General features: G+C 35.7%; 1 protein-coding gene across 3 annotated transcripts in view; it reads left to right on the forward strand.

Moving 5' to 3' along the window:
* The window catches only part of LOC100716581 (broad substrate specificity ATP-binding cassette transporter ABCG2-like), a 77,911-nt gene that overhangs the window by 8,394 nt on the left and 50,496 nt on the right, over window positions 1-19,021 (forward strand). For all 3 annotated transcript variants that reach the window (XM_013152766.3, XM_013152752.3, XM_013152757.3), the window contains exon 2: window positions 9,276-9,492. In XM_013152766.3, the coding sequence (XP_013008220.1) occupies window positions 9,290-9,492 (203 nt within the window). In that variant the 5' untranslated portion in view covers window positions 9,276-9,289. The remainder of the gene's footprint in view (window positions 1-9,275; window positions 9,493-19,021) is intronic.

A 19,021-nucleotide genomic window follows, 5' to 3' on the forward strand; every position in this document is an offset into this window, starting at 1 on the left:
TATTTTGATCATTATTATTTTGAGTTGTACATGCCTCATTTATATATGTGTCTACATCTGTTTCCACCCTTGGTAACTTTCTGCCATGACTTCTGTGGTCAGGATTTTTTCTCCTTTTTTTTTTTTTTCAGTACTAGTGGTTGAACTGATGACCTTGTGTTTGCCACCCAGGTGCTGTGCCAGTGAGGCCACTCTGTGGGCTCACCTGAGACGTTAAGTCATGCCATATCTTAGCCCTGGAATCTCATAGCTTACTAATTGTACCTCTACACCAACCATCAACATGGAGGCTACTGTTACCTGCATGTTACTGTGTTGCTATTAATGAGACCACCATTCTCTTAACCATGTTTGATAATATTATTTTATCCAATAGGGAGAACATCTGGTTCAATATAGGCAGTTGTGCATATATCAATGAATAGGGTTGATGAAGAGGTCAAGGACAGATTGAGAAAAGAGCTTCATTTCTCAGGAAAGAGTGTTATTGTGGTCTCCCACACATAGATACCACAAAACGTGTCATCTAGTTTACTTTAATGTGTATCATGTGGTATTACTCATGACTTATGCTATGACACTACATCATAATTTTTAACAACTAGGAAATTTGTTGGCTTCAGTTTTACCTGAGGATATCTTTAAAAGAATGTTCCTTTCTTTTACAGGTCATATTCTAGGAAGAGGAAATGTTGCAGGAAAAATTGAATCAACCGTAGGTCAGAGTTTAGGAGAAGATAAGAAATTTTGTTCATGTCACTGCGCCCTAGAGGCATAATCTCCAAAATCTGAGGTCATGGTTACAGAGAGATTGTTAATTTTTTATAGCGTGGCAAACAAAAGTTATAAGAAGTAGATAGGTTTTAACAAAATACTGTTGTACAATGGGTATCTTGTGCCGTGAAGATAGCTTGTAGCAAAGTTGCTCTTAGCACATTCAAAGAAGTTTCAATTTGATGACAAATCATGATTTAGCTGAGTTCCATGACAGAGAACAGAATGATTGTAGTTTTTAAATTTTTTTTATTTTAAAGAGAACAACAACAACAAAAAAAGACAACACAGCAAGTCAGACACAACAATGCAAGCAACGCAGAATCTACAACAGGAAATCAACAATGACTACCATAATGTTTCTTTTTTTCTTTGAAATAATTGTCCATACTTTCACACACAATACAATCAAATAAAAAAATAGTATAATACCAATCAAAAGAAAACAATGAAAGCATTACAGGACTTCAAAACAAAACAATGGAAAATCAACAATGGCTACTATAATACCTCTTGTGCTCTTCAAAATAGCTGTCTATAACCTCATACACAATGAAATCAAATAATAAAAAACAGACAAAAACAAATAAAAAAAAAGAATGTGCACATTGCAGGATATCAAAATCAGGTAACAGGAAATGTCAATAGTTACTATAATGTCTTGTTTTCTTCAAAATAGCTGTTTATACCATAATAAAATCAAAACGAAACTGAATAAAACCAATTAACCAAAAGAATGAAAGTTTTATAGGACTTTAAAACACGATAAAAGGAAACCAATCATGATTACCATAATGTGTTCAATTATTTTCAAAATAGTTGCCCATATCATCAGACACAGTAAAATCTAACAAAACCAGACAGAACAGAAAAAACTAAGACAACTGTAAAAATCTTACAAGAGTTCAAGACTTACACAATAACATCTTAACTGTGGTTACCACCTTCTCCTCCTAGTTCTTTCCTCTTCTATCACTTTTATAACATCTATTGTTGTTGGATCCTAGTAACTCCTGTTTTTTATGCTAGTGTCCACCCATATAGTTCAAACTGTTTTGCCCATGAACATAACATCAGTTGCATCCATTTATCTACAAGAACCTCTAAATAGACTTTTTATTTCATTTGTGTTGATCCCTGCTTCTTCGTAGATGCCAATCATTAAATTATTTCTCTTTACAATATCTTGCAGCTATTGAATTGTTATTTCCTGTTTCTCATTATTTTTAGAAGATCTTTCTTTTCACAATTGTAAGTACAAGCATGTCTTCAATGTCTGGAAGTCTCTCTATAATTTCTTTCAAGTGCTTTTGATTGACTTTTTAAATATCCTGGAGATCTTTTTGAATCTTTTTCATGCATTGTAATTCCTTTCTATATTGCTCATTCAAGGTTTCTGTCATTTTCTATGCTCCTCTTTTTTTAGCCTATGTCTTTGTTAGATATGTTGAGCAATTCTTTCATTATGTTTTTCATTTCTTCTTTTTAAAATCAGACATTATTTCTGATTTGATTAATTTTACAGTCTCCTGAGGTTTTTTCTTCAGTTTTTATCCTCTCAGGGGTTTCAAGTGTGTGACTTCCAATGTCTTCCATGACTGTATCTCCCAGACTTGTTCTCTGTGCAGTGGAGGTCTGAGATTACCTTTTGCTCCTTCCTCTTGACATTCTCCTGGGTTTCTCCTAACAAACTGGTTGCAGGGTTCCAGGCACTTCACACATTGACTGCCCCTCTGCATTGTATGGGAGTGGGACAGGGATCTGGGTTCCTCTGACCCTGGGTTTCAGGGAAGTGGCAGACCTATGCAGCCTCTCTAGACCTATGCAGCCACCCTTGAGCTTCCCCAATGGCCAGTGATGCATGGTGATGGGGCTGCTTCTCTTTGCCTGTGTGTCTTAACTGGGACTCTTGCAGTGGTGGCAGACACATAGGATTGTGTTTGTTTGATTCTACTGGTGGGTGATGGCTGCCCAAATGAAGAAAGGCCCTCCAGTGGTGGCCTGTGGGTGGGGTTTATGGGACTTACCTGACTGCATGTCCCTGTTCCCATTGGCTGTACATAGGAAGCAAGCCTTCTAGCATCAGTGGCCTAGCAGGTGAAGGTTATCTGCTGACTTTCTCTGTTCATGCTGATCCACTGCAGGAAGGAGCCCTCTGGTGACAGCAGCTAGCAGGTGAAGGCAGATTTGCTGATTTTCTCTGCCCACAGGAAGGAGCTTTTTGGTGGTGGTGATATGACTGTAGCTTTAACAAAATGGCTGCAGTTAGTTTAGAATTTCTGTTTCAGGGACAAGTGTCCTTGTCACCAAAACCATAAATACAACAAGCAAGGGAATGCAACACAATGAAATTCTTTCCTGAATTTTACAACTTAAGATCCTAAATCACTATTTATTGGATCTTATGAAACTGAATGGGCAAGATGAAGTCATGTGTATTAGACCCTTTTTACTCAGTTATATGAATTAAAACATCATGAATCTGACTTGCTGCTTAACCCATGGTAGCTTAGAAGCAGAGTCAAATGAGAAGCCAGATTAAAGAATGTATTTTTTATGGCTGAGTAGTACCTAGCATATAAAATATAAACACATTTTTTATCCATTCATTTGTTAATGGGCAATTTGTTTGTTTTCAAGATTTAGCTATTACAAACTGTGCTGCTATAAATATGGATGCGTATATATATTATTATGGCAAGATGCATTTAATTCTTCTGAGAAGATGCCAAAAAAGAGAACAGGGTTAATATGAACAAAATATATAATAAATATTGTGAAACTGGAAGGAATTGTTCAAGAGAAAACACTGACTAGGAGGATTGTAGGTGGAAAATAAAAAGATAAAAGAAAAAATGATGAGAAGGATAAAATGGAAACAAAGCTTTGTAAATAAGGAAGAGTGTTTGAAGGAAGGGGAGGGAAGGGAAAAAAGAGGAACCAAGGTATATCTTTTACAGGTACAAATTTCCCATGATAAATACAATCTTCATGTATATCTAAGTTATACCAATGAACATAATAAAAAAAAACCTAGACAGTTGTGTGAAAAAATGCATTCATGGGAAGAAATAAACCATCTGTGAGTCTGAAAGCAGCTTTCACCATACATTAAGTTTCCTCATGCCTTGACCTTAGGACTTGGGAGACTAAGTCCTAAGGCTGCCTAAGCCTTAGCCTCATAAGCCTAACTGTATGAGAAATAAAGGTTTTTATTTATAAGATACAATAAATATAAATATATGTCCTACTGAGCATGCAGTGTTCACTCCTTCTTTCAAAACACTGTAGATGGAAGCAGAATGATAAAGACTATTCATTCCTTGGAGGAAGGCATCAATTTCATATTAAGATCCTATTTTAAATATATATATACATGCATATATATATATATATATTTAGAGAAGAGAGAGAGAGAGAGAGAGAGAGAGAGAGAGAGAGAGAGAGAGGCAGAAAAGGATAAAGGGAAGAAGATGAGTAAGGAGAAGAAAAGGAAGACCAGAAGGAAAGGGAGATGGAGAAAGAAAAACATTACAAAAATGTATATATGTATTCATTTTTCGATGTCCTGCCTGCAGTGGCCCACCTCTTTAGATAAAGCCTCCTCTTTATCAGTATTTTCAGTTGTGTATTCATTGGTGGATTAGTGTACTGGCAATTGGTGTGGTATCTTATGAACTTCTAGAAGTCTCACTTTGGCATACATGTGATTTGGGGTCATTGTAGCTATAAACCATACTGGAAAGATTTCCTACATGATCAACATGGATATGTGTAGAGCTGAGATGGATTTGACCTAGAGTCTTACAAATTAAATATGTATCTTGCTTTTGCCCTAAGCTGTGTAGGCCCAATTTAAGACTTATGACATTTTAGGAAAAACCATCTTTATATCTCCTACTGCATTAGGAGAAAATACAAATCATGCCTTTGATGTCCTCAGTAACAGGTTATGGACATCAGAGTTTGCGTATCTTTTGTCTTCAAACACAGTTATTTGTGTGTCTCAGGTCTCAAGTCTTCTCACTGAGCATGCACATCATTCATAAGTGGGTCTCTTCTGTCTGTCCAGTGTAATATTGTGACCTCTGGATTATGGATACAGTTAAGTGGAGTTCTACAGAGCCTCAGGAGCAGCCTTGGAATTCAGAGTTATCTCTAGTTGCATCAGGGTGTATACATCAAGTGAGAGACAACATGAAAACCAGTATTTGTTCAAAGATATTTTCAATATAAGGAATAATGTTTGGAAATTAGAATTTATGTTTTTTGGCCTCCTCCCCACTCCATCTTGCATGAAACATACCCACCTGGTCTTAAAAACATCAGGCCCCTAATTTCTTGTAATTGTAATGTTTCTCTTTCTCTCTGTCTTTTTCTTTCACTGTCTTCCTTTCATTGTTACTATTGCTCTTCTTCTCTACATCCCTCTTCTACCTCGCTCCTTATACTTTTAAGGTGGGGTCTTACTGTGAAGATGATGCTAGCCTTCAAGCAATGAATAATCTTTTCTGCTTCAGTCTCCAAAATAAATAGCCCAGCAGGATTGCAATCTCTTGGGATTATTATAAGTAAATTGTTTAGAGGATTTTGCTTGCCAAGAATGCTGGAATAAACCTGTGTTTTCTGTACTCTGAGAGACTGTAGCAGGAAGGTCAAAAATGTGAGCAATGAAGGGCCATTTAGGGTCATATGAAGACAATGTGCAAAACAAAATAAAAAGTATCTGGTTGTATAGCTCAGTGTGAAACCAGTAGGTTTAGTCTGCAATCTTACTGGGAAAAAATGAACAGAGGTTTGTGCTGATGCAGGAGCTCTATATGTAGGAGGTGGAGACCAAATTTCCACATACTAGAATTATTGCAAAGAAAAAAATGTAAGGGAATATAGCCTTCTCTTGTACCTAAATATGAAGTAGTTATAACTTTTTTAGGACTTCAAAACCTCTTGTGTACTTTGATTTGTGCAGTTTTCATTGTAGAAAAACTGAGTTTGGCACTCTGATTTTAGAAAAGTATACAATTAAGATTTTGATAAAAATGGATAAAATAAGCATTTTTATTTAAGATTGCTACTATAACACATAAGTAAGGATATACTGAAGGAAAAAGTTTGAAGTTTTCAAAAAACAACATGTGGCCTCAGTGGTTAAAATACAGTAAGAGAAAATAAGGCAATATAAGAAGGGTCCCAGATACAGCACAACTGGAGAGAAAAAGAAACTCTAACCTCTTCTTCACAAGAACATTTAAAGATCAGCAGATTTATAATTAGTTCTGCAATATGAGTAGACTGCAGATGGGCTGTGAATTGACTTGGAAGCTTTCATCAGTGTAGTTAACGTTTGTTCAGTGGATTTAGGACACAGAGAGTGAGAACAACCAGTTAGGGTTAGACGAACTCTAGAAATCAGGGAACAGCCAACAGGTAGGATGCATATGTTTGTCACAGAGAAATCTATACACGATTGGAGACATTTTCTTTACTGAAAAACATGCTGTTATTCCTTTGAGAGCACTACAAGTGTCCAGAAAGCTGCTGCCACAGGAAAGACTAATTTGTATTGAGAGACACTACTTGCTATGAGTCACTTAAGTATAGTGTACTGCGTTAAGAAGCATTGAATATTCTAGGTTATATGATGCTGAGGTATGTTCTTCAGTTTAAAAATTTTTACTATAGTTTTCTTTCTTCATGTTGGGGAAATGTTCTATTTTCGTGTCTGATATGTTTGTTTGCATGCTTGACTGTTTGTCTCCTTCCTCTTTCCTCCTTTCTTTCCCACTTTTAAAATATACCACACTTCAGTAATATGGTATGTGTTGATTGAATCCATCTAATTACCTGCTTCATCGATCGTGAACTATGAAGGTTCTACATTCTACTGAGATGACTGAACCATAGGACAGAAGTTGAAGTTTTGAGCAATATGAATTTCAAACTCAATCCCCTCACAGTGAAGGTTAACTCCTTATACATCATCTTAATGCTATTGCTGTGCTTAGAATTTCTAGTCCACTGTCTTGGGTAGGTGTGGGTAAATTTTCTTGTGTACTTCAGTTCCATTTTTTTACTTTTCATTTGTCAGTAATTTCACAAGAATCTGAGTTCTGTCTTTAGTCAATGACCCATTTAAAGTAAAACAATACATTCTTAGATTCTCTTAACAATTCTTGGGAAGAGGAAAGACTATCATTAGTACCTGACCATCACATAAGCATGACAGTAGCAGATGTGGTGGCTGGTGCTGGAAGTGGCTTTACAGACATTCCTAATTTAATGACAGTTTGGTTCCTTGAGGCTACGTTGCTAAAATGATTGTTTGCTAAGTGATGAGTTGTATATAGTTAGGTACATTAAAATATTCAAAACAAGAAAATGGTAAAAAAACTTCACCTTGACAACTATGATTTTATTTGTGTAACTTTTACATGCAGTGTAGTAATGTACAAAATATTGTAAAACTGTAGAGTATATTCAGTAAAAATTATAATACTGTGGAAACAAGATCTAGTATTAAAGAAAATCGACATTTAGTTTCTATAAACATGAGGTACAGTGCTGTTTAAACAAAAATAATTGTCCTAAGTCCAAGTGGTAGAACATCAATCCAAAGAGTTGTTAGATGGAAAGTTTGCTAAAATTAGGAAATCTGTATTTGGGTTTAGAAGGCATAGGGAGGTGGTTCACAGGTTTTCAAAGTGAAGACCTGAGCCCTATGGGACTGCTTCTGCAGAGTGGAAATTTGGCTAATTTTTACCATTGATAGTAATTGCACATTAATATTCAGCTATTTACTTTCAATTTCTTTTTTTTTTTTTTTAATTTTTGGTCTTTTTCGTTTTTATCGGTACCAGGGATCGAACTCCTGACTGCCTGCTTGCAAGGCAGGCGTTTATGCCGCTGAGCTAAATCCCCAGCCCCCTTACTTTCAATTTCTTAGGTGCCAAGCTTTAAATGATTTCCTACATGTTAAGTTTCTGAAGTGAGTGGGGTGTTTTTAAATGATAAGTTTTTGAGTATAAAAGCAATAACTCAGAGATGATTTCTTTTTGGCAGTTTGCTTACAGTGTGCTTGTAATCAGCTCCCATGAAGTTTCCAGTTTCATATTTGTGGAGTTTTAGTTTTGGAAAATACTGGACCAATATTTCTTTAAATGGTGGTTCTGTTCAGGTTTCCTTTCTCTCTCTCTTGCCTCCATTTGCAAATATGACAAGCCTATTTCTTCTTATCCTTTTTTCCCATTTACTCTTTCAAGCTGTTATCTTTCTGTGTGTGATTTTTCTGAATTTGTTTATCAAACTCATCATTTAAATCAATTAAATAGGTCCTTTTTTAAAGTTTGTTTTTGTTTTTGAGATAAGGTTTCACTATGCAGTTTAAATGACCTTGCACTGTCTTTTAGACCAGTTTGTACTTGGACTCATGGAAAATCTCCTGTTCAGCCTCTGGAGCACTAGGATTATAGGTGTGGACTAGCATAACCAGCTAAAATTTTCATCCTGAATATTTTCTGTGTACCATTCATCATGTTTACTAACTTCATATTTTTTTATCTGTATAAGTGCTGAGATTATACCTTTAATTTTTAATTAAATATTGTTTCTGACTGATTTACTAAATCCCTATTGGTACCAGCAATGTCATAAACTCTCCAATGAAAATAAAATGTAGGAGGAATTATGATGATCAAGTAATCTTTTCCTGAACATATTCAGTCTCATAGTATGCTTTTCAAGTCAGGTTGGTCTAATCATCAGAAATCATTTTAATCCTTAATAAATCTTGTGTAACAATTTTATTATTTATTAGAGTCAATTTTGTCTCAGTAATTATGACAATAAGACTCTATATATTTAAAAATACATTTATTTCCTTTACAGGTATTAAAGTAGCTCTGGGGGCTGCTAATTTGCATGGAATATACTCATGACAATGTATTTTATTATTTTTTATTTTAAAGATAGTAAAATCCAACAAAACAATACAGAACAAAGCCAATAAAAACAATGCAGCAAAATTGGTACATAACTTCAAAGCATGATACCAGGAAAACAACAATAACTACCATATTATATCTTGTTAACTTCGCAATAGTTGTCAGTTTCATCAGGTATAGCAGAATCAAACCAAAGACATAACACAGTAAAGCTAATCAATTCAGAATATTAAATAAATCAGCAATTAATCAGAACAAAGTAAAACAGTGAAAACTATATTTGACTTCAAAGACAAGATAGCTTGGAGGACAGGCTCAGTTGATAGCACCTAAGGTATATAAAGCAACTAAAAGCTTGTTTTGTTTTGATCATGCAGGCCTGGGGCGAGTGGTGTAAGCATCCTTTGGGAGGATGACAGTATGCAGTATAGCATATATGGGGGATTCCCTTCTATCTTGACAAGGCATTTTAAAACACATTGATTGAAATGTACTATGTAGAGTTTACAATCAAATTTAGTGGGACTCTCATCTAACGCTTGCTTTTCCTTCCAAAACAAGGGAGAAGTTTCCAGATGTCCTCCAGTAATGTGGAGGTTTCTATCCCACTATCACAAAGAGATACCAATGATCTCTCAGAGATGACCTCCAGTGACCTGAAATCCTGTACTAAAAAGGCTATTTTAAGTTTTTGTAACATCTCCTATCAAGTAAAAGTGAAGAGTGGTTTTCTACTTGGTAGGAAAACAGTGGAGAATGAAATATTATCAAATATAAGGTATGTATTTGATTTTTAAAAAGACTACTTTGTTAATCTGTAATGAATTATATAGGTTTTTTTGTATCACCAAGAATACATTATGAGCAATTTGTCCATTAGTATGTACAGATATGTAGACACATAATCTCATTTGTCTGATTAACTTTGGAGTGAGGTGATAAAATGCCTTTTCTTTTATAATCAAGACATTTTTAAAAAGTGACATACATGCATATATCAAAAGGTGAACTGGAGAAAAAATGCAGCAGTTTTACATGATGGAGTACTACTCAGCTGTAAAGACGAACGAAATAGTCATATATAGGAAAATAGATGCACCTTGGGGCCATGATGTTAAATGAAATAAATCAGACCCACAAGGTTCAATAATTATGGCTCCTCTAATATGCCAAAGGAAAATTACAAATAAAGAGAAAAGTAAAGCACAGATAATGGGGTGTAAGGATGCAGATTTTGCTAAAATGGAAAGAGGAGTGTGAAATGGAGGGAGAGGGATGGAGGGGAGGGAAAGGGAGTGAGAAAAATGTGATGTGCTCTATATGCACAACGAATCCCCACAAAGAAAGTAATTAGCGCATAATGCAAACATGTACTAAGAAAATATAAGCTAAAATTAACACATATATATGTCAAATACATGTGCATATGCATTTCTTCTGGTCAAAGTCATGGACAGAATTAGGGTTTGAATATATTCATGAACATACACACAGGTATACATATCTATATAGAATCTATGAATTCTCATCAGTTCACTAATACTTTTGCATTTTTTTCACATTTTCAAGTTTATGAAATCTCAGAGAAAAGAAAAATCAGAAGCCCATTATTCTTAGTATGCTTACTAATCTGCTTGGTTCATTTTCTTATGTCTTAATACAAGCACTTCCCATCCTTGACTGTCTCCTCGATTCTTCCCAGCCCTGTCCCTTTACAGTTCATGTTTTTGGGATGTGGCAGTTGTTGCATCTCCACAGAGAATTCCCCCATATATCCTTTCTGAAAGGGAGAGAAGGGGTAAATCTAGCAGGAATTTTTCACAATGGATTTGAATGTGAAGTAACAAATAGGAATGGAAGCTTTTATCCAGACAGAACATAACTGTTTGGGATGCATTATTTTCTTCTTCTTGACTTCTGCTTTTTCTTGGTTACATATTTAAATAATATTTTTATGGTTTTATTTTGTTTACTCACTTGTTTCTTTTTTCTTTCTTTCTTTCTTTCTTTCTTTTTCTTTTTTTTTTCTTTCTTTTTTTTTTTTTTTGAGACATGGTCTTCCTATGAAGTTCAGGCTGACCTTGAGCTCACGTTGTAACCAATGCTGGTCTTGAACTCGCAAAGATCCTTCTGTCTCAGCCTCCCAAGTGCTGGGATTACAGGCATGTGCCACCACAACTGGCTTACTGCTTTCTTAAAATTAGCTATTTAGAAAAATTGAAAGGTTAATTCATTCAGTAGAAATTGGATGACAGTGCCTGACAGTGTACAAAATGACCAGTGAAACATATATGGCCTCTTGTTCTCAAAATCTTACAGTATAATTGGTGATTTAGAAAACTAGAGAATTTTACTGTGATTTTCGGCCTGTGATATATGGATCAAAAGACACAACAGAAGCCCATAACCCTGAATTGGAGAGCTGTAAGCATGGAGAGTAAGAATGTGTGGACGTATTGAAATGAGGGCAGGGAAGTGGGCTGAGCTCAACAATGGCATTGACATTTCTTGTGCATAAAAGAGACCAAAGATTAACTGTGATCTAACTGCAATGAACAGATATAGCAAGGATATGTGTGTGTGTGTGTGTGTGTGTGTGTGTGTGTGTGTGTGTGTGTGTGTAGGATTCTAAGTTGTATTTCATTTCACTTATTTAATGGTCAGTGTGCCACACATTTGGGGCAGAAGAGAAAGTGAGGTGGTAGTAGTGTGCCAAGTCAGTCATGGAAGTTTTACAGTATAGTGAAGAGCTGTTGCAGACAAATATTGTAAAGCAATAAATGAGGCTGGAGGTGGCTCAAGAGAGGTTATAGATGGTGGGGAGTGGAGTGAAGAGACCAAGGAAAACGTGTACCATGGACTAGAATAGCAGTCAGCAAACTCTTCTTGTCAGAGTTCAGATGTTAAACAGTTGCAGTTTTTTGGGCCATACATCTGTGTTGTGACTAGACTCCAGCTTGGTAGCATGAACACCAAAACAGATATGATGTACACAAAGAGAATGGCTCTGCTCTTGCTGCAGGAAAACAGACCAAACATGCCAACAAAACAAAACAAAACAAAACAAACACCAAGAAGTGAAGCAGGGCAGGTTATTACACTGGCAGGCTTCTGACTAGGATGATTCCAAGAGTCAGAGCCCCACTAGGCGGGGTTTCAGGGGTTTTAAAGGGAAAGTGAGCTGAAATGTACATAGGGAGATTTGGTGCATTTGATTGGAGGGTTGATGACATCATTGGTTGATGAAGGAGTTTGAACATTTCAGGTTACATCATAAGACTATCAGTTATACAAAGGAAAGTTATCAGTTATACAAAGGAGGAAGCGTCCTACATCCTGTTATACTTGAAATTATATTGCAGTCATCAATTACAAAGGCAGCAAAGCCAGGAGTTTCTATAAATGGAGAAGAGATCTCTTACTGGGCCTGCAAGACACGTCCACTTGGCTTTGGCAGGCACCCGTGGTAGGCTTTTATTTAAAATTTTAATTGCCCTCTTCATTCTGACCACACTTTTCACGAATAGGGGAAACTGCTAACCAACTCTATTGCTCTGATCTCTGTAGTAGAATGCAAAATCCGGGAGGGTGAGACTTTGGTTTTTCATTTGTGTTTCTGGGTGTTTTTTCCTCTGGTCTATGCTAGAAGAATGTCTTGTATGTAAACCGGAAATACTTAGTAATTGTGTTGAATGAATGGAGGTGAAAGTGACCCCTGCTATCAACTTTGTGATGGTCTATATTTTCTATAATACCAGGGCAGCTGTTTATGTTTTTTCTTAACTCTTTGATGTTCAGCTTCTTTTTGAATCACTTGGTAGTGCTTTCCATGTTGACAGAGTGTTAAAATACTCAACCTTCAATATCTCTGCTGACACAGACCTTCCAAGCATGTATTGGGCAGTCATGAGGTACTGCACTAATGCTGATGAGAAACAGCATAGAGTGAAAAGTAAATATGACTTATTTATTTCCCCAATGAATAGTGAACCAGGTATCTGAAAGAGTTAATGCATCAAGATATCTGTGTCTAACACACAAGGGAATTTTGTGAGACTGAAGTAAATTATCTTTTCAGCTTTTCTATTTTATATGCAACTTATGTTACAGTGTTTTTGGTCCTGAAAGTTCAACAAGGGTTAGGACAATATGAAAAATGCATTACAGAGAGGTCTGCACTTTGCCAACCCAGTACTCCTTTGCCACATACTACACCATATAAAAACTCCATTTATTCAGCCAGATTGTCATTCAACTCTTAGAGACTTTCCTGCCGTCAACCTAGACAGTGTACCTTGTCCTAGTAACTTATCTTTTCTGTTTTCTATGACTCAAAATTTTATACTGTCATCATCAGCAGACTTCCATATATCAGCTGGCACAGCACTGTTCTTTTACAAAGTACTTATTTTCCAATAGTACATATTGTGTAATAAAATTCATGTATCCTTCATGAGAAGTTGGTACCTGTATATAAATCACATCTTATTTAATTCAGGATCACCTTTACAGCCTCCCCTTTCCCTTTATCTCTATGTTATACTCTGATTTCCAAAAGGACTTCATCCATGTTCTCTAGTCAGTAAGTTTCACTATTTCAATTTTTTGTACCTGGGTTTCTCAAATAAGAAAAACATTTGTGCATAGTTAATTTGACTCAGTAATATGATGTCAGGGTTCATCCATTTTCCTGCAAATAATTCAAATTTATCCTTCTTTTGGCTGAATATTACTCCATTGAGTATATATACCAAATATCCTTTCTCCATTCATCTATTGATGGGCATATAGGTTGCTTCCAAGATTTTCTGGTATGAGCTGTGTTACTATGAACATGAGTATTAAAACATTTTTGTAATGTGAAGTTTAACTTTTGGAGAGGATGTATAGAAGGAGCATTGCTGGATCAAATGGAATCACTAATTTTACTGTTTTGAGAAATTCCCATACTGCTTCCCAGTAATTGTAATAGTTTCTTCTTCCATCAGTAAGTTAAAAAGATTCATATTTTCCTACACTTCGCTAGTTGTTTTTTTTTTTTTTTTTTTTTTTTTTTTTTTTTTTTTTTAGTTCTTGGTGATATTGACTCTTCCTGGAGTTAGATGGCAACTTAGTGTTATTTAAATTTGCATTTCTCTGATGACAAAAAAGACAGTATTTTTTCATGTTGTTTTGGCTCTTTATATTTCTTCTTCTGTGAGGTGTCTATTCATTTCAATTGTCCATTTTTACTGAGTCTGTGTTTTGGGGACTATAATGTCTTTGGTTCTTCATATAATTTAGATATTAATTATTTGTCCAAGTAATAGCTGCCAAATTTTTCCCATTCTAAACCATCTATCTTTACTCTATTGGCTATTTTCTTTATTGAACAGAATTTTTTTAGTGGAAACTATCCAGTTTGTCAGTTTTTTTCTTTTGGTAAAATTTGAGCTATATTCAGAGTGACTTCAACAGTTTTATGTATTTTATTCTCCAGCAAATTAAGTTTTTCTGTTTTAATATTTAATTTTTTGGTCCATTTTTATTTTGTTTTAGTGCAAGGTGAGAGGCACAGGTACAGATTCAATCTGTGTGTGGTTAACAAGGTTTCCTGGCACCATTTGTCAAAGAGGCTGTGATTTCCTCAGGATATGCTCTGGGCCATATTGTTTAAAATCAGATGGCCAATTGTGCCAGGAGATGGTTTTACGTCCTCTATTCTCTTCTGCGGGCTCACATGTGTAGCTTTATGTCAGTAATATGTTTTTTTTTATCTTTTAAATCAGTAGTCCTTTGTAGTATTACTTGATATCTAAGAGTTTGCTATCTCCAGTTTTTCTTCTTTCTTAGGATCACTTTTAATATTCTGGGTTTCTTCAGGACCAGTATAAATTGTAGGGTTTTTTTTTTCTAGTTCTGTGAAGAATACTTCTGATATTTTTCATTAGGGATGCCTGAAGTCTATGCATCATTTTTTATAGTATCTGTGTTTTGACAATACTGGATCTTGTTATCCATTTATTGATGTGCTCTCCAATCTCCTTTGTCACATTACTATACTTCCATTTTACAGGTCTTCTATTTCCTTGGCTAGATTAATTTCTAGGTTTTGATTTTTTGGACTTATTGTGGGATGAGAGTCTCTAATTTATTGGAGTATAGGTTTTTGAAGTACTTAGAGTCTTTTGAATTTCATGAGTTTCGGTCATTATTTAACCTGTTGTTTTCTAATTTCCATGATAGTGGTCTTTTCTTATCTTTTCTGGTAAATTTGTTTAAGAATTTGTCTATTTGTTTGTCCTTTCAAAGAACCAACTTTTGAATTATTAAATATTTGTGATTGTTTTATTCTCAATTTCAATAACTTCTCTCTTCTTACAGTCTATTTTCTTGACTATTTTGAATTTTGGTGGTTGTTATTTTGCTTGGGCCAATAAGTATACCATTAGATAATTTGTTAGAATTGCTTTTTACATTTGTTTTTGAGATAGGAATTCATACATGTAAATTTCTGACTTAGGACTGCTTTCATTGTATGGTGTGTGTTCTTGTACTTTGTACTGGTAATATCATTTGATTGAAGGAAATGTTTAATTTCTTTTATTTCTTCTGTGACATAATTTGTGTGTGTTATGGTTTTTATGTCTAGGGCCTCCAAGCTCATGGAGTCACAGAAATGGCTGAATCTAGCATTTGTGATTGGTTTGTTGTCTAGCGGTGGGATTGGTGGTGTGAGTGCTGTACCCACCCAGAGGTGGAGCTGACATAGCATGTAAGGGAGGGAAAAAGGCATGTTTTTTTCTCTTTTGTCCAGTTGGCTCTTGTTCGTGGCTGCCATAAACAGCTGCCTCTCAGCCATGGCACCCTACTTTGGAGCCAGCTGAATATGGACTGAAACTTCCAAAACTGTAGATAAATAAACCTTTCCATCCTTCATGTTGGGAGTCAGGTATTTTATCTCAACAATGAGAAAAAAGTAACCAAGATAGTGTGCTTTCTTTTGCCATTGATATTGAGTTTCATCACACTGTGATCTGATATTATGCATGAGATTGAATTGATCATTTTATATTTACTTAAACAAGATTTATGGCTTAGTGTATGGTCTTTTTTTTGACAAAATTTCATGTTATGTAGGGAAAAATGTGTATTCTATTGTTGGTTTGAACACTCTGTATTCTATTAAGTCCTATTGTGCAAAGGCATGTTTCAACACTAATTGTTTTTGTTAATAATTTATCTAGTGGATTTGTCTGTTCATGAAAATGGTACATGGAGGTCCCACACTAGGATTATTTTGGTGATTATTGGATGTTTTATGACAGGTTGAATTTGTTTTAGGAACTATGATACATTGGCTTATGGTGCATATATATTCATAATTGTTATCTCTTCCTGCTGAAATATTTCCTTTATCAGTATGTGGTGGACTTTATTTCTTCTGATAAGTTTAGACTAAAAGTCCATTTTTTCTGTAAATAGAATAGGTACTCACTTGACTTTGTTTTATTATTGCAAGAAGCATTGTTTTCCATGTTCTGAGTTTCTCTATTATTTTTTATTAAATAAGATTCTTGTATTCAGCATATTACTGGTTTCTTTTAATGTAATCTTCTAATTTGTACCTGCTAGTTGAGTACTGACTATTTGCACTGAGAGGCAGTACTGCAAGGTTTTGGACTATTTTGTCATTTCATGGTCTTTTTGATCATGATTCCTTAATTTTCCACTTTTGCTAAAGTGTTCATTCTGCTTTTTTCATCCCATTAGGGCCCTTTGGCATTGTTCACCTCATTGTTCTTGTCTAGGACATCCTAGATTATTTTTGTAGTGCTAGTTAAATGGTTACATAGTGTATAGGTTTAATTAATGGTCCTCTTGAGTAAAAACACTCCAGTGAATTGAGTCACCGTAGGTTAGGACACAGATCCACCTGACGATTGTTGTCAGAACAGGTGTAAAAGGAAAACAGAGGGGAGGATTCATGCTGATTTTTCAGGAGAAGCTTTGTTGAGGCTGGTTTTCCTGATAAGAGCTCAGCTGTTGGCACTTCTCAGAGGAGCTAGTGTCCTTGCTGCTGTCTATTTCTGCAGAGCTCAGGTCTTGGCTTTTGTCATGAGCCTCATTTCTTGGTTCCAGTGCACACCCTTCAGTCTTCTTGCACAGATCCTTCAGCCTTTTGGTGTAGATTCTCTGATCTCTAGCACTGTGCCCTGGGCTTTCATGTAGATCCTTTAGTGTTCTGTCCTGGAATCCCTGGCTAGACTCCTGCTAGACATTGTCATGGAATGCAGGTCCTCCACTTGATCCTTGGGATCTCTAGTTCTGGGATAGAACTTTTGCACTCTTCTACATTTGACTTTGTGGGTAAATACTGTAAAATAATCTTTTAACTTCATGTGCCCTCATTAAAGCTGCTGTCTTGAAAATCACTGATTAATACACATAGTCATGAATTTCTTAAGATCTTTTTCAGGACAGAAAACTTTCTGTATGACCTCAGAAAATGGATTTTTATTGCATTTTTTTCATACCCCCTGAGTTTTCTCTGTTTTATTAACCTAAATTTAGTCATCTTTTTTTCATTTATGAGTTGTTTGAGTCAATCTCTGTAATCTTTTGTAGTTTTTGAGGTATCTCTGAATATATGCTGTCCTGCATGAATCCTATATTCTAAGCACTCTAATTCTGACTCTCTTGCTTCTCATTGGTTAAATCTGCTGCCGATGCTTTCAATAGAGATTTTATTCTCTGGTTTTCCTTTTGATACATTTTTATGACTTCATTTATTTGCTGTACTGGTCAATCATATTTTCTTTTTTATCTTTTAGATTTATTACCTGTCTTGGCTACTTTTCTCTCCTTGCTGGAGCAAAACACCCTACACTCAAAATTTGGACTGGAATGGTTCATAAATCTGTTTGTGAGGTCTCTGCCCATAATCAGTGGGCTCCAAGATGGGGTGGTATGGTACTGGGGTAACACTTTAAGGCAGCAGCCAGAGCAAAGAGGGGAACAAGCAAGCCTCTTTTCCTCTCTTATATTGTACATAGGCCACCGTCCCCTTCCAGCTCCCAGCAAGTATAACACTCACAAAATCTCTGTACCCTCATCTGGTACAAAATGAGGATGTTTGCAAAGTAAGAACCCTGGTTCCTTGCTAAGTCTCTGTTAAATTTGTAAACTTCTTAGGTTGATACAATGTATCAACCATAACATTACCTTTTATTGATTTTTTCATTAATACCTGCTTATGGCACATAATATTTATATTGCTTGTGAGGAATTGGTACATGGATATAATACATCTTAATTCCAATTTTCCATTCCATTTTCCTTCACCCTCTACCGATCTCTTGATTCTAAACTTTATTCCCATTATGATTGTGATAGATAATGCTTACATTCCTCCTGAAGAGTTGGCACATGCACATAACACATCTTCGTTTCTTTTGCCAACCCCTTTCTCTGCTGAATGGAGACCACATTGTAGGCTAGATTAAATGTCCATAGTCATGAAGTCTGGCTGCTCCTTTCTCTCTTTGAGATTATTCTCATTCAGGGTTAGGCAATTTTGTTAGTTCTCATCTCTAGTGCCCCATGCGTTATAGAAGCAAAATGTAGTACTGCCTTGGACTTAGTGGGTGGCTGTGTCCTTGCATCAGTGGTGCTGTGTTTGTGTGGGGATCTACATGATCATGTGGGTGAGGGGCACTGATCCTCTCATGTAGATCTGTTAATTTTGTGACTTTCTGTGATGAGAAGTAGAAAACTTCAGATTTTTCATTTCTTTTGAAGGTATCAGCTTGCATCATCTGTCAGTGGGTAGGCTCCTCTGTTCTAAGCAGAAGCAAAGTGCAGAGCTGGCTAGGAGTGAGCATGTGGTTGTTTCTGGGGAGTGGAACCCACCTCCAGTGGCTGGTTTTTATTCACTTTTTTCCTTAAGGTCATTGATAGTTAAGTCCATTATTTTTCTGAATACATCATCCTTTGGCTCACTGGAAACTTTATTCATCTTTCTGTTTCCCTTCTTATCATTTTTTATATTTCAATCTTTGAGTATTTGATTTTCTTCCAATCAATAGCATTAGGTAAGCTTTCGGGTAATTCGTTTGGTTTGGCAGCTATTTGTTACCTTGTTTTCTCTTGCATGTGTCTGCATGCTTGTGTGCATGCATGCGTGCATGTGTGTGCACATGCATATGAATGTGTGTGTGCTGAAGGTTGGTGGTCAGTTGGAGGAGAGATATTCCGTTGCTGTTATGGATAACTTATAAACTACTGTCTGTTTCTTATTGTTATGAACTTTGTATGATTTTTGATAT

This window comes from Cavia porcellus, unplaced genomic scaffold (assembly GCF_034190915.1).
Source record: "Cavia porcellus strain 051 isolate PalLab524CR breed Dunkin Hartley unplaced genomic scaffold, mCavPor4.1 scaffold_4, whole genome shotgun sequence".
Lineage (NCBI taxonomy): Eukaryota > Metazoa > Chordata > Mammalia > Rodentia > Caviidae > Cavia > Cavia porcellus.